At 37.8% G+C, this 16083-nt stretch overlaps 1 protein-coding gene across 4 annotated transcripts in view; it reads left to right on the top strand.

The window, feature by feature from the left end:
* Positions 1–16083, top strand: part of arhgef10 (Rho guanine nucleotide exchange factor (GEF) 10) — a 65268-nt gene that overhangs the window by 42111 nt on the left and 7074 nt on the right. For all 4 annotated transcript variants that reach the window (XM_067455477.1, XM_067455476.1, XM_067455474.1 and 1 more), the window contains 9 exons: positions 1926–2041; positions 2168–2295; positions 3662–3762; positions 4118–4239; positions 4323–4409; positions 4866–5077; positions 5170–5327; positions 8340–8482; positions 11061–11235. In XM_067455477.1, the coding sequence (XP_067311578.1) occupies positions 1926–2041; positions 2168–2295; positions 3662–3762; positions 4118–4239; positions 4323–4409; positions 4866–5077; positions 5170–5327; positions 8340–8482; positions 11061–11235 (1242 nt within the window). The remainder of the gene's footprint in view (positions 1–1925; positions 2042–2167; positions 2296–3661; positions 3763–4117; positions 4240–4322; positions 4410–4865; positions 5078–5169; positions 5328–8339; positions 8483–11060; positions 11236–16083) is intronic.

Below are 16083 nucleotides of genomic sequence, written 5' to 3'. Positions count from 1 at the left end.
AATAAAACACCCCCTGCAGTGCTTGAGCCCTAATAACACGACAATTCTGTTCAAAATCATCTGCCGTTAAGAAAGTATTTTCTCTCAGACGAGGCAGCCTGCTCTGTTTTTGTGGTTTGAAGAGAACAGGTCACACTGACTCATGAAGCTGAACAAAAGAGGAAAGACTGTTTTTCCTGTTTCATTGCGACTGCTCTATTCAGCACAGCTGAGGTGACAAAAGAAGGGACTCCAGTGGGATTTTACAAGACATTATGCGAAAACCCACACTATAGGAAATACCACACTGTAGCTCTTATCTGAATGCTTGTTCAACTTTTACAGGTTTAGACAGATGAAATGCACTGAACTCTCTGTGCCAGTCTTCTGATGTTTGTAGAAAAATCACTTTTCAGCATGGTCGAAAAAGACCAGCGTTGTTTCTATGGTTACAGTAAAACTCTGAATCAAACTAGAGCACTGAACCAAGAGCTCTTGCATTCCCAGACCCTTTCTTTCTTTATTCTCTCTTGTTTTACTTTTCCAATTCTAATTAACCATGGAGAATAAAGCTACCAGGAGGGAAGGTGATGTCACTGTTGGAGACGCTGTGAAAAAGTTCCAGAACACCATTTTAAATGTATTATTTTTGCAGACACAACTGAAAACTAGACATTTAAACAGTCTCATTTTGAACTAAGTTTATTAGTAAGTATGTAAGACATACCGTCTTTGTCACTGTTATTTTATTGTTATTAATAGTGTTTATTCATATCTTGAATTCACTTTTATTTCTATATTTTTTATTTTTAGTTTGTCATCTTAAGTTTTTAGTTTTTTATATTTTTATATAGCTTTAGTAAAATAAATATGCATCAGTTTGTCATTTTCCTTTTTATCATCAAAAAACAACAACAAAAAACACACACACACACACACACACACACACACATATATATATGTATGTATATGTGTGTGTGTGTGTGTGTGTGTGTGTGTATGTATGTATATATGTATATGTATATGTATATTCATTTATTTATTTCCGTTTTATTTAAAACTACTGAAAGCTATTTTCAGATTGGTTTTAGTTTGCAATAACAACACTTATCTGTGTACTTTGTTTTTTTATCCTCTTTTATAAAACTGTCTTTAAGGAGAATAAAACATCCCTTTTTTACCACGCATCTTTAAGCACCTCTTAAAAGGATAAATGTTGTATACTCTCAGAACCTGACACTACTGAACAAAGTAAACACACAAACGCAGCCAAATACAGACTGTGTGTTCTTACATTGCACATACACGTCTATGGCTGACCCTGTCTCCCAACCTCGTTTTTGCAATGTTTCTTTAGTGTATCCATGTGAAAGCAACCTGAAACAAAAAAAATCTTATGTTTGTCCTCCAGCATGTTGATGTACAGTACTGCAAGATATTATTGGACTACTTTAGATGCTCTTCATAGAACACTGTCCATCAGCAACATTATTTTGATAAATACACGAACATGTCACTTCAGGTACTTTAAAATGCTTACAAATGCCTTTAATTTGTATTAGAAAATGGAAGTGTGTGTGTGTATATATGTGATTCTCCCTGTTACTCTAAAAGGATTATTTCTCTTTCTATATCCTGTTCTCTCCTGTCTGTCTGTCACTCTCTCTCTCTTTATCTTGAAGAAGCAAAGGAGCACAAAGCAGCCTATTGTATGAGACAGTATTTGGGAGACAGTCAGATCAACACAGGACAGTCTTAATGACTCTCATTTAAACAAGCGTTTGATGTTTCACTATGTAACATGAATCAGTTTCATCTGTAATGCTCATAGCTAGTAAAGAAGAAAATAGCACTGTGATGCTGATATTTTATAAGCTGTATGAAATCCTCAAGAGGATTAATACTACTTGGACTTTGAACTTTAATTGTCTGTCTCTCATTTGCAGATAAATTGTATATGGGTCCAGGGCAGCTGTACCAGGACTTACAGAACCTGATCCATGACCTGGGTTTGGTGAACCAGATCTCCACCATGATCAGCAGTCTGAAGGGGAATTATCAGGTGAGGTGTTCATCTCACTGTTTTGCTGAAACACTTTAAAAACAGGATCGATATTTAAACCAGGATGCACTCAGTTCTTGCCACTTAAAAGTCCATTTAATACACTCTCTCTCTCTTTCTCTCCAGAATGTTAATGGGACAGTTGCCCAGGATTGGGTTTCAGGTCTCCAGCGACTCATTTTAAAGAAAGAGGAGGAGATTCGTGCAGCTGATCGCTGTAGGATACAACTACAGTTACCAGGGAAGCAAGACAAGTATGTGCGACCTCAACTTGACCCTTAAAGAAATGGGTCGTCCAAAAATGAAAATTGTATCATCATTTACTCATCCTCAAGTGGTTCCAAACCGGTATGAATTTCTATCTTCTACTGAACACAAAACAAGGTATTTTAAAGAGTGTTGGTAACCAGACAATTTTCATAGTAGGGAACAAATATTAACTACTTAAATATACTACTACTTTAGTATATTTTCTTTTGAGTTCAATAGAAGAAAGAAATTCACACAGTTTTGGAACAACTTGAGCACTTTGCTAAAATAAGACGAACACTACCGTCCAAATCATCAATCTAAGTTGGGTTCTCTCCAGTGTCAGTGCAGTCAAATCAGTAATATTGCTGAATATTCAGTTTAGTATTTATAAGGTTCTGCATTGGTTCTGATGGGTTCTGCTTAGCTGTATATATGCATATAAGACAAAAATAAACTGTATTATTATTTTTTAGTAGTGTGCATATTATTCATATTATTATTCATATTATTATTAATTAGGGTGCACAAAATGCCATAACCTATTTTTTTTTTATTAATAATACAATTAATTAATTATCTTCTTCCTGAACATCTTAAAACTGTGGAACTCAGGCGTTTAAATGATCAAACTCTATGTTTATGTGACTCAGTGGTTTAGGAATGACCTTAAGCCCCTAATCATGCCCCAAAGAAATCTTGTTCTTTGTCCTGTTATTATCCTCCCCCTGTGGATCTGAGGCTTTATAGTGTGCAGTTGTAACAAACATACGCACACACCGTTTATTTGTGACTGTATGCTTGGATTTTAGTGTCTAGATTATGGGAGTATCTTTAGACTCCCAGCTGTCAAACTAATCCCTCTGATAGCATAAGTATCTCTCACACACTGTGACTGCTGGAAAATGTATACAGTTGACTTTTTTTGAGTTTGTGGTAGGAGTGGTCTGGATTACATGACCTCACTCTTATGCTTCTGGTCATTATTTCTACACCATGAAGTTGTGTAGACTGTTAAAGAGGCTCTTTGAAAGTCATAGAATGCATAACTGTTCTATTTTTTTTTTTTTTTTCATTTGCAATGAAGTTATATTTCTATGTTCTATTGATTTGGTATTGAAACTGGCCTATTGTTAAATCATATCCTGCAATATCACCTTATAAACAGGAAGGGACCCTGTCTGTTTCTCCAGCTGTCTGACCAGCTGAATCCGTGCTGAGATATTTAGACTACCCAAGAGATTTGTGTACCGCTTGATACATGTCCAGTGCATCTAGAAAAACATGTAGTGTTTCTATTGTGAAAGCTTTTCCAGAGAAAAAAAAATCTGACCTTTGTGATTTTTTTTTTTCTTTTCTTCCCTTTTTCAGGTACGGTAGACCCACGTTCTTCACTGCCGTCTTTAATACTTTCAGCCCGTCCATCAAGCAGGCTTGGATCAGTAATCTGCAGATGGCTAAATTGGCTTTACGTACGTGTCATTTCCTGTGCTCCTGTCTCCATATCCTGTCTTTGTCTATTACTCTACTATAATTAGAGATCTAGGGCTAAAAACCTATAAACTGCCTCAAAAATGTCTGAAGATACATATCTTAATATGATGTTCCCAGCATATTTTTTAAATAAACGTGTTTGTAATATATTTAAAATATTGTGCCATCTGGATTCATATTGTTCAGCATGTGAATCATAGCTCAGCCGAGCCAGAACTGAAAGTTCAGTGCAGACAATTGGATTATAATACTGGCAACTGGAGGACACATATGGGAATATCATTGGTTTGTAGAATCTGAGGAATGCTTTGCTAATGTGATGTTTTTGTACAGAGGAAGACAACATCCAAGGCTGGTTTTGTGCTGAAGATGATGGTAATCAATTGAGGAAACAGAACCATCCTCTCTTACTCAAGCAGATGGCTGTGGTCATGTCCAAACTACAGGAGTTCAAGGTGACAATCTCAGCATCTACATCCTCATTATCATTATTGCTTATAATAACAAAAATGTTTAAACCAATGTGTATTTTTGTTAGGTGGAGTGTGCAGTTCACAACCCAGAGCCTCATGTGAACACTGACAGCACTGCAGATCTGCCTGCTATGGGTCATGGATGTGTGTGGGTGAGTGAAGAGAAAATGTACAGTCTAAACATTCTTATATATTAAATCAGCTCAGCTTCCTTATAAGAGCTCACTATGGATAAGTTATGTCAGTCTGATGTGTGTATGTTTGTGGCTAAAATGTATTTGACCTGAAACAGTATTTTAAAAAGCATTTTAAAGCATTTTTAACGTCTAAAGGCATCATTAAACACTGATCTGTCTGGGCAGTGAGAGTGTAAGGTTGCATTAAAGGCTTTTATGCTGTATTTTCTTTATAGACGGTCGTAAAACATTCCCTTTTCTGAGACCCGTAAGAGCCTGCAGTGATGAGCTGCGGTCCTTTAAGTGTCCCATCAATCTGAGGAAAAAAGCCTCATACTTTAGTACTCAAATCACTTTTGTTTAGCAGTTCAGAAGGACGATGAGTAGTTTACTGGTGTGCAGTTTGTGAAATCAATTTCTCTCTCTTTTCAGGTGGCCAGTTGCACCAATCACATGGGTCAGGTCTCCATTGTGGCATTGCAGAACTCAAATCCCAAAGTGACAGAGTGTTTCAACGTGGAGTCGCGTATACTCTGCATGACGTACGTGCCTCTGTTTGAGCCCTTGGAAAATGGTGAGGGAAAGACTGAGGATCAGAAAGCCAATGACATACCGACTGTGTGCCTGGGCATGGAGGAAGGCAGGTGTGTACATCATCCAAAACATCTAAAAACACCATATAGATAGTTTAGTGATGCTCAGTCTATTAATCTGATAAAATTGTTTTGTTTTTCAGTATATCTGTGTATAAGAGCAGCCAACGCTCTAAGAAGGTTCGTCTGCAGCACTTCTTCTCCCCTGATAAGTCCAGCATCACATGTCTTGTGTATAAGAGTGGGAGTCTGTATGCAGGCCTGGTCAGCGGGTCCCTGGTTGTCTACTCCAGGGCAGATGGTAAGGAGTTTCTTTCTGCTGTGATTGCTGTATAAGTCTTTATAAGGGCTGTATGAATGATGATCATTTGGTTGACTGCTTTTTTTTGGTATTAGGAAAAGTAACTCATCCCTCCCTGCTGAAAAAACAGTATAGGATGCTGGTATTCTTATTGACTATCTTAACCAGCAAGGCTTTCTTAAACAACCAGCCAATGTTAGGTTTTGCTGGTAAACAGCATGGCTGTGCCATTTAATAACCAGAAGTAAAAAAATAGACCAGTATGAATTTTGAAGGCTGGTTTAAGTTGAGCAGTGAGTGCTCTGGAAAGTTCTCAAGGAAAGCGAGACGTTTAAAAATATTTTTCCCCATCTCTCATTAATTCTTTCCACAGCTGTTTTTCTCTCTGGAAAGCTCATATTCCATTTCACTCTTACTCCAGTTTCCTGCTGCCTTAGACAGATATTTAGTAAATATTTTTGGGATACTGCGTAATTCTCTGATTAACTGAACTTAACGGACTTGCTAATGATATATTGTTTTAGGATTAGCCATATCACTTACAATGATTGGTCTATTTATTATTATATATTATACATACATACACACATATATATGTGTGTATATGTGCGTGTGTGTAATTATGAGTGGGATGTAACTTTTATACATTTAACCTTAATTTAAAGGTGTCATGAACTGGTTTAAAAAAAAATTATACTATTGTCTGAGGTCAACTAATGATGTTTGTGTGGTTTTTACATTCAAAAACATCATAGCTAAGAAGTAAATAGGCTATTTTCTACACTGGTTTTGAGTCTCTCTCCAGAACGCTCTTTTTTTTGATGGGCGTGCCACACTGAAGACTTGGACTAGAATTGGAGAAGATTTCAGTCTCCCCTGTCAATTCATGAGGGAGGGATTGTTTTGAAAGCGGCCAGAACAATTATCTGAAGAGGCTCAGTCTCAAAACGTATTTATCAAACAAACACAATGATTTATCTCTCATCTAACCGCGATTGATTTTTGTTATTTTTATTACTTGGCCAGCCCGGTCGGTGGTTCGCGCGTGCTCTTCAAACACAACACAGATCTAGAAATGAATGTTATTTCACTATTTAAGATTCACCAGCCTGCCGACGTGCTTATGTTTTGGTACCCCATCTGGAAAACACCCAGCCTGGGGACGTTGGGCTTTACGAGCCCTGGGAGTCTGAACCTGAAACGCAATGAACCAACAAATAAGGGATTCTCCAGCCTGTGACAGCATGCTGGTATGGTCTGTTAGACATGTCATGTCATGAAACGATGGGTCGTTGCCTGTTGAACACGCCTCTCGTGGTCTGATTGGTTGAAGGACTATCCATTTGCGCACAGAGTCATTCAAATAATGCTTGTTGATCACACCTCTTGTGCAGTAGAAAATACAGACCAGACTCTCCAGACCAATGTTCATTTTTAAATTGAGCTTGGTCTGGTGATAGCCAGACAATAAAAAAAAAAAATGTTTCCCCACAAATATTAAGCAGTACAACTGCTTTCAGCATTGATAATGATAATACATTTTCTTGAGCACCATGTATAAAAACTGCTGATTTGTATAAAAATACTTTTCTGCATGCTCTTCTACAATGAAGCTTGCGTTTTGATTCAAAATAGCTGCATGCAGAACAACTTTAGTGCCAATGTAAAGTTAGCATGTAATCAGTAAAACGTGCCTCATTAAAACACTTATTTTCCTCTTACATCACTTCTCATCACAAGTCTATTTGAATCAGAGCAAGAGACAGCGGGAAGGCTGTGTAGGCGCTGGTGTTATGTAACTCTCTTGAGGCAAACGAGCTGAATAAAGATCCACTCAAATACGCTGGAGGGTGGATGATACAGGCAGAAACAGATGCTGGCTATCGCTGATTTGTGGAGATTATTATGGGTCAGTGTACATGTTATTAAACAGGTTTCAATTGTTGCAGTTTTTTTTAATTCTCTCTATTATTCTCTATTTTACACTCTTTCTCTCCATTTTATATATTCCTCATTCAAAATTGTGCACATCATATACAGACAGACCACTGTTGCCTCTTTTCCAATGCAGAAAAGATGGTTTCTGGTTGAATATTTTTTTCCACTAAAAAAGCTCTCTGTCCAATCTGACACTAAACAGAATTAGACTGCCATATTGGGTTGATTTTATAAGCAATGCAAGATCAATGCGATGCATTCACAAGAATAAGTTACATTTTTTAATAGAAAACAGAGGGAAAATGTTATAGAAAAAAAATATTCCACAATATTACCACAAAGTTTTACTGTATTTTGATCACATAACATAGGCTTTGTGAGAATGAGTGATAACTTTTAAAAACATGTAAAAAAAAAAAAAAAAAAACCTTTTGAATGATAACATCATATTGCACAGAGACTGTATCCACTTTTTCCCCCATCTCTCTTTAATAAAATTATTTAACTTATGATATCCTATGTGTTAATTGATTGCCATTGTTTTATCCATTTATATTTACAGTATATGTGCACTTCAGTCTATTGCATTAAAAGCATCATGGGCTGCTAAATAAGCTTACTTTGGATGTCAGAATGTGTTCTTAAATTAAAGAGGTTTACAGGAACCAGCTCCAAAACAATGCTCCAACACTAGTACCACTTTTGGTATAAAAGTGGTACTAGTATTTCCAATATGGTAGCGAAGTTATTTCACCTCAATGATTGTCAGCTCTCTCTTCAATAGTGCCTTTGTGAATTAAACAAACACTCAACACGCCTCCATTCTGCTCCCTGAATGCTGTGAGGTCACTTTTTTCTGCAGGAAACCCACACACACAGTGTGGGTGAGGAGCACAGGATGTATACCCTACCCTGTGTGTGACAACGTCACTGTAACCTTTAACCTGATTTCTTTCTCACAAAATCAGTATCACATAAAATCTTTCACATTCAATTTTCACAAGCCCTTACCTTCTCTGTGTCTTTATAAACATTGATATCTGAGATTCAGATTGTCTTTTCTCTCTCTCACAGACGGTTCCTGGGTCGAGTCAGGGGCCCGTGTGCTAAAACTCGGGGTGTTGCCGGTTAAAGCCCTGCTGGTCGTGGGCGCACACGTCTGGGCCTCATCGGGAGGCCAGATCTTCATTATCTGCACGCAGACACACACTGTGGAGGTAGTGCAGCATTTTTCACAAACATTTCTGCACAAATGTTATAGTCACCATTGCTACTCAAAATGACCAGGTTTTACGTCAGCAAACAGTGGAGTCTACCAGAATCTCTTTCTCACTATAATATCAGTAAGAAAATAAATCAAGATTTCATTCTGTTAAAGGACAACTCCAGCAAATTTTTAAGTTTATCTTGATCGTTATATCTTTGTGAGTACAGTCTATAGAAAAAAAACCGAACCGGATTGGTCCTTGCAACACAGTGCTGTTACAGTTAATGCTCAGAGCCCCCACTCAGCTAAAACGGCAGCTATGGGGGCATAAACGTAAAGGGTGTCTTTGTGTCTCTTAACAGACATAAAATGCAATTCAAATTTCTGTCCAACAAGAACAGGGCCCTTACATGACAACGAGATGCCTTTAGCCACTTAGTCATTGATTTCTTCGTTTTTGATTCTGTACTGATCCAAGAACCGCTGCCCGTTCAGTTACACGTGCATGCTCAGTATCAGCTGCTCGTGAGTTCATCAGTTATCTCAGCAAAACATGACTCAGTTCAGTGAACGGTTGGAGTTAAAACATATAATTCAAGACATGAGTGACAGTCCCTGCGAATAGAAATTAACTAATGTCAGAAAGTGAGCAACTAACTTGTGTGGTCAGCGCTGATTTGAGATGCAAACCGTTTACAACGATTCAGTCCGATTTCACTAAAAAGAACGATTTGTTTGTGAACCGGACATCACTACAGTGATGATCCGATCGGGCTCACAAGTAAGTGAAGAAGAAATGGTTCACGTTTGTGCCTTTCCGAACTGTGTTAACAGAATATGAAAATTTGCAGCGAACACTTACTAACTAACTTACACAGACACAACACAGAAGGGCAAGTTGAAGAAAAATGCCATTCCGTGGTCGAAGACGGGTGCAACCACTGTGGAGGTAATGCAAACTTTATTTATCCTTCCATTTGGGCACACAATGCTTGAGGAAAGATGTGCAGTAATAAAATAATCCTGCTTTACACACAAAACGCTCTTCGCAACTGGACTATTTGCTTTTTTTTCCGGCTACAAATGCGTTCCCACGGGACTTCCACGTGAGACTACAGCTAGCTGTCTAAAACACTATTTAGGTGAATGTAAACAATGGTTAAATGGCTAAACGCATCTCATAGTCATGTAAGGGCCCTGTTCATGTTGGACAGACATTTTAATTGCATTTTGTGTCTGTTAAGAGGCACAAAGACACCATTTACCTTTATGCCCCCATAGCTGTATTAGCTCCGTGTTGCAAGCACCAATCCGTTTTTTTAATTTTTATAAAGACTGTACTCACAAAGGTATAACGATCAAGATAAACTTAAAAATTCCCCGGAGTTGTCCTTTAAGCATATTTTACTGGAAACAAACACCAGTTAAAAAAGTAAAGACATGCACACACACATACATAAGTATAAAAATATCTATGGAACATCAAATATGGAAACCCACAGAGTGTGCGTGTGTGCGTGTGTGCGTGTGTGCGCGTGTGCGCGTGCGCGTGCGCGTGCGCGTGCGCGTGTGCCCGTGTGTGCGCGTGCGCGTGTGCGTGTGAGTGCGTGCGTTTTGTCTTAAAGGAATGCTTCAAACAAACCTTAACTGCATTTAGTTGTTCAAAACCTGTATTCATTTCTTTGTTCTGCTGATCACAAAAGATGATATTTAGAAGAATATAAAATTTGAAGACCCAAACAGTTGTTGGGCTCCATTGACTAAGATAGAAGTACTACAACAACAGTCACTGACGAGACGGGACAAAGAACTGTACATATCAGGGGTATATATACACAGAACTAATAAGTTAATTAATCAACAGCAGGTGAACTGACTGAAACAGGCACAGACATGGACATTAGGTCAATATAGAATGACAGGAACAAACACCCTAAATAGAACGTAATCCTGACATTGACTTCCACAGTATGGAAAAAAATACTATTAAATGTTTGACTGAATTGGAAGTGAGAGAGGGACGAATATGTGAGAGGTGTGCTGGGAAGAAATGTGAATCAGTGATGCAAATAGAAAGTGAAATTTCAGATCATCTTTAATGAGATCAAAGCACAAACTTTGATGTGCATAAATGCATGAGCCAGATTGTTTCTCTTTTTTCCAATCTAATAATGTTGTAGCTCTGATGTGCTTGTCGGAGTCGCATTCCACAAACCCTTTTACATTTTTAATTGCAGTTCTCTGTTATTTTGTTTGCTCTAGCAAATACATCAAGCTGTAGTAGAATATGAGAGTCTAAATGTCATCCTCTCCCTCTCTGAATGAAGTAGGTCAGATCAGAATCTGCTTTTCCTTCTTTTGGGTTACATCATTCCTCAGATCAGTAGGTTACACAGGCAGATTTTTCCAAAAATTGAGCCAAGCAAAGTCAGACCCGTGTTTTCCTGCCCAGTACAGAATCTGGTGTGTAAAAGTATGTTTGAGTTTAGATGCTTGTGTATTTATAAAAACTGTGTGTGTGTGTGTGTGTGTGTGTGTGTGTGTGTGTGTGTGTGTGTGTGTGTGTGTGTGTGTGTGTGTGTTGACAGCGTCAGTTGGAAGCCCATCAAGAAGAGGGAATGATTGTGTCCCATATGGTGGTGGCCGGTGTGGGGATCTGGATATCCTTCAGCAGCGGCTCCACTCTCCGTCTCTTTCACACTGAAACTCTCGACCACCTGCAAGACATTAACATTGCCACAGCTGTCAACAACATACTCCCAGGTATAGCACGCTACACAAAAACTCTAAAGCTGTAAAGCTTCTGTTAATACTCACTTATATATTTTCCAAGTGTAACAGAGCCCAGCTAGTATGTTGTGTGGGTAAACCTCACTCCCCTGATCTCAAAATACGCACTAGCGACTAATGCTAGAAGCTGCGTTTTATAGCTTTTTATGTTAGCAGGCCCGCCCCCCATGCTGGAAACAGCAGGTCCAATCCTGCTCTGCACCAATGCAACCCCTCCAGTTCTACTCGCACCACACCGTGACCCGTATGGGAGTGATGTTTAGGAGGGTGAATGTAACAGAAGTCAACTAGTAAAGCTTGTGCAGGCAAACATCACTCCCCTGGCCTCAAGAGGCACACAGCGACTGAGGCCAGAGGCTCCTGTCTTTAGCATCCTTGTGAAACGGCCACAAATGTTGCTGGAAATGTCTGTTCGATGGTTTGAGTCCCGCTCGATGGGGTGCGAGTAGAACCGGAGGATTTACACACGGTCTTAAAGGGATAGGGGTTAATTTTCTCAATTTCTCCAGCTAATGTCATTCCAAAACCCATAAGACTTTCGTTCATCTTCAGCACATATTAGGGATGCAACAGTACAGTAACCCCATGTACATTACATACCTTGGTTTTTAACCATGGTTTTCAGTTCGGTTTTTTGCCATTCTATTCTTTAGGCAACAGGAACAGAAAGAGGTTAAGGATATTTTTTTTTTCATGCAATACTTTTTATTTTAATTAAACACTTGAAAAACCTTACTTAAACTTAGAACTTTACTTAAAAAAAACGTTTACACATTCCTAGTGTATTGTTTAATATAAAATAAATATATATGAAGATTTACAGTGGCAGCTCAGAGCTGTAGCAGCATATAAGTATGAAATTGAATGAATAAATGTAAAATTAAAACACTACATAGTCTTCAATATAAAATATACATTGATTTAAAGCTACTGTAATAAAGTTTTTTTTAATTCAAGAGCAGTGAGTGATTTTCTCGTTGTCTTGTTGTTTTATTAACATGATTTTAGACGCAAACTGTCCCTTTAAGGACAAGTGTTCTCTACCTGCTTGCATCCTATATACAGACACGCGCAATATTACTTTCATTTTAGACATAACCAACTGTGTTTGTATATGTTAACCTTGTGTTTATTTGACAGTTAAATTAAATGTTTAACCGACAAGGCTTTAAAATGCAAATAATGAAATTTTGTGATTGTGAATAATTATGTTCTGTGAGTATAACTCTCTGACACCAGCATTTCAAGCATGGCTAAACACCCCCTAACTCTGGGATAATGTCTTCAATTAAACCACTGAAGGATTCCAAACCAAACTCATATGGATTTTTTTTTACAATCTTCTTATGAACATTTTAAAGCATCAGAGTTTTGGGTCAATAGACTTTTCAATGTAGGGACAGAAATGTCTTAATTTGTGTGGGTCTTATGGATTTGGAAAAACATGATGTGAGTAAATGATGAAATTTTTTCATTTTTGGGTGAATTATCCCTTTGAGGACAACCAATAGAAATGCTAATTCAATGCTTAACTTCCTGTTTCCCCAACTGCAAATGAAATGATATCGTTTTAAAAGATAATCCCTCAGAGGCAGCTCCCTGTCATTTGTCTTCCTCAGACAAAAGCAGATTACAGGTGTCTGTGTTGACATAATAACATGACATCATGAGTGGGTGTGTCTCTTTCTCATGTGATTTTTCTTTCATGTGAAGGACAATTACAGCATCTCATCTAGACTCAGAGCCATGTAATCTCTCGTATAACATTTTAAACCAGACTTTGCTCTTACTCAGATAAGGTCATGCTGATTTGCTGTTTTTTTTTTTTTTGCCCTTCTTGAATTAAAGCATGTAGATTTTACACCTTATTTGCAGATAGGCTTTTTAGGGGAAATCAGGGGTGGAGTCTCCTTAGTGTGGCAGTATTTCACATTTCTACTCATTGTGTGGTTTGGATCTCTTCCAGCATTTGGTTTTGTTTCATTTTCATTAGTTGTTCTGAATGGGTCGTTTGTGTAGCTCAACACAAGCCTCAGCGTTGCTTTTTTCTAGTTTTTATGGTAGCTTCATTATAGCTTTAATGCTTGTATGCATGTGTGTGTGGTTATGTTTGAATGTTCAAATCTCAGTGATTTAAAAAGTCTACATCAGGCTTTAATAATCCTCACCAAATGTTCCCAAAATACCACCAGTGTCAGTCGCATGTCAGTCAGGCAGCAGGCATGGTGGCCACTTTAACTCCAGCTGGGTTTAGGACTGAAGCGGTAATCTGTTTGAATCGTAATCTCTGTTGAAATATCTTCTCTTGAGAGATTGGTAAAATGCAGTCAAAGGGAACTTAGTCTTGCATAGCCAGACGTTTGATTAAACCGCATTAGGTTTGGTCCATATTGCATCTTGTATCACTTGTATGTACCATATAGGAGGCAGGTTCATCTAAAATATTTAATATAATAGTAGAAAATAGAGAGGTAAAAGCTAATTTAATGGCACACTTTATCTTTTATCTAATAAGATTTGAGAGTTGAAGAGGTGTGTTTTAATATGAAAGCTTGTATTTTAATATGAATCAGAAGCGTTGAATGTATAGATAGGGATTAAGTCACTCAGTGCACGTGTTCTGTTAATGAGAGGGCTTTTTCTTTATTCTCCAGAGCTGAATAAAGGAGCTTTATTTAAATCTCCATAGTGACAGGAGAGTCCGGGCACGCTCTTCCAGGCTTCCTCGCTAAATATGTTGCATCTTGTTCTCGCTTTGTCTAATGTCTGTACGCAGTTCTAGACCTGAAAAATCGATAGAATCATTATTCACAAGTATGTTACTTTGGCGTCATTTATGTACATTTTTCTAACACGTTAGGCTCTGTGAAGTTCATTAGCAGCCTGTTATTTAAATGCAAATTGATTTGGCAGGGTTTGTCAACGGGGTAGTTGACTGAACATTAATCATTAATGTTTTTGCTGTGAGTTCAAAAAACGCTTTTCAAAATACTTTTCGATTGGTTCATCATGCAGAGCTTTAATTGGTCTTAGACAGTTTGAAAACTATAACTGTTTTTAACAAAAGTGAAGCTTTAATGGCTTCCTGTGGTTTTCCATGAAATGACTAGCTTGAAAAATGAAGAAATGAAGACCCCCCCCTATAGTTGTACTATAAAATAAAAATATATGATTTTTCTTTAATACTTGATTGGTATATGTTATTTTATAAAGAAATACAATAGTAATAATTCTTAATATGTTTAATACTTTTAAATATAAGTAACAATAATGAATAATAATCCCCACCCCTTGTTCAGTAGGAAGTTAGGAAACCTGCAAAAGGCCTATTTTAGATGTCTCGCAGCTGTACAGCTGTAGAACAATGTTTTTCTTATCCACTATTTGATACATCAAGGATTTGTTTATAACAGGCCATGCTAATAATAATATTCATCCTGACCTTCATTAGAAGAGGAAACTGCTTTATCAGCTATATCACAGGATGAAACCCCCTCCCAATCCAAACAAAACACTAAGATCAAATGTTTGAAGGAAAAATGTGGTTAGGTCGAGTAAAGTTCAGCAGTCCCTCACCATGAACTTATGCAGCAGTTTGCCACACAGGAAACCGTCTGCATGGAGACATCACCCTCAAGAAGGACTTCCTGTGTGAGAAAATCAGGGTGTGTCTCTGACCGCAACTGTAGTTCCCTGAAGCTGATTCACTGCTACTTACAGCCGTGCATTACCCTGCAAAAGTACAGGATTTTTCTTTTTCATTTTAGATTTTATCTAAGTGATAATTCGGACCGTTAATATTTTAGTTTAAGAGGCTAATCGTTTTCATATAACTACTAGTTCAATATAGTCCACAGAGGTTATTTGAGCCATTTTTGAGCATTTAGTATTTTAGTGTATTCACACTTCCTGATTCTTATCATCGTATCATTCATAATGCATTCAACACAACACTGGACAAGATGAGTCCTGCTGAAGTTTCCTTTGATCTGATTGATCAGATATAAGTGATCTGTTGGCATAGCTCCTTACCTACTGTTGTTACAAGGAAAACTTTCTAGATTTGGTGGCAAACAGATTATAAGGGCTGTGTTGGTGCCTACTCAGCTGGCTTTGAAAGGCACATCTGAAAACCTGGAAGGATCTGGACCTGCCAGATAACTGTTTATTTCCCTGCAGAAATATGTGGCTATTGGAAGCACCTACAAACTATCCATTAGGTTTTTAATTGGTTACTTTTTTAACAGTTTTATTCGAGTTATACACAAAAAGAAGCACTGATTACTACCAGGATTGCTCTATAAAGACATATGGCATCATTGAATACATCAGACTGGGTTCTGAAGGGAAGAATGTGACTTTTTTGAATGGTACTGGTTTTAAAATATTTAAAGCATCTGAAATACAGGATATTGTCTGGCAAATTCCAGCACCAGAATCCTTCAGCTTGGTTGCTCTGAGTGTGTCGGATCATGCCCGGCTATTCCTTAAGCTCTGGGGCTTATTTGTCAGGGCAGGATTTCGTCTTTGAAAGGCAGTGCTGGTTGTCTCCTGTGCCGTGTTGTGTCTTTACTTGTTTCTGTGGTGTTCCTTGGGATTTTAGGGTATTTTCTATCATTCTGGCTGTTTACTTAGTGGCTCATCGGTAGGTGAAGGTGAAGTGAGGTGAAGTTTGAATCACCTTAAAAGACATCTATTGGTGCTGAATAAAACTGACACTATAGTGAAATTCTTCTCAAACATCAAACTGAAAAAAAACTTTGATGGTAAAGATTTATTTTACAAGGTAATAACTTGTAAAGCATTTTTAACCTGAATATT

Source organism: Pseudorasbora parva, chromosome 10 (genome assembly GCF_024679245.1).
Source record: "Pseudorasbora parva isolate DD20220531a chromosome 10, ASM2467924v1, whole genome shotgun sequence".
Taxonomy (NCBI): Eukaryota; Metazoa; Chordata; class Actinopteri; order Cypriniformes; family Gobionidae; genus Pseudorasbora; species Pseudorasbora parva.
Note: the sequence above shows the minus strand (reverse complement) of the source record. Positions and strands in the feature narration are given on the sequence as shown.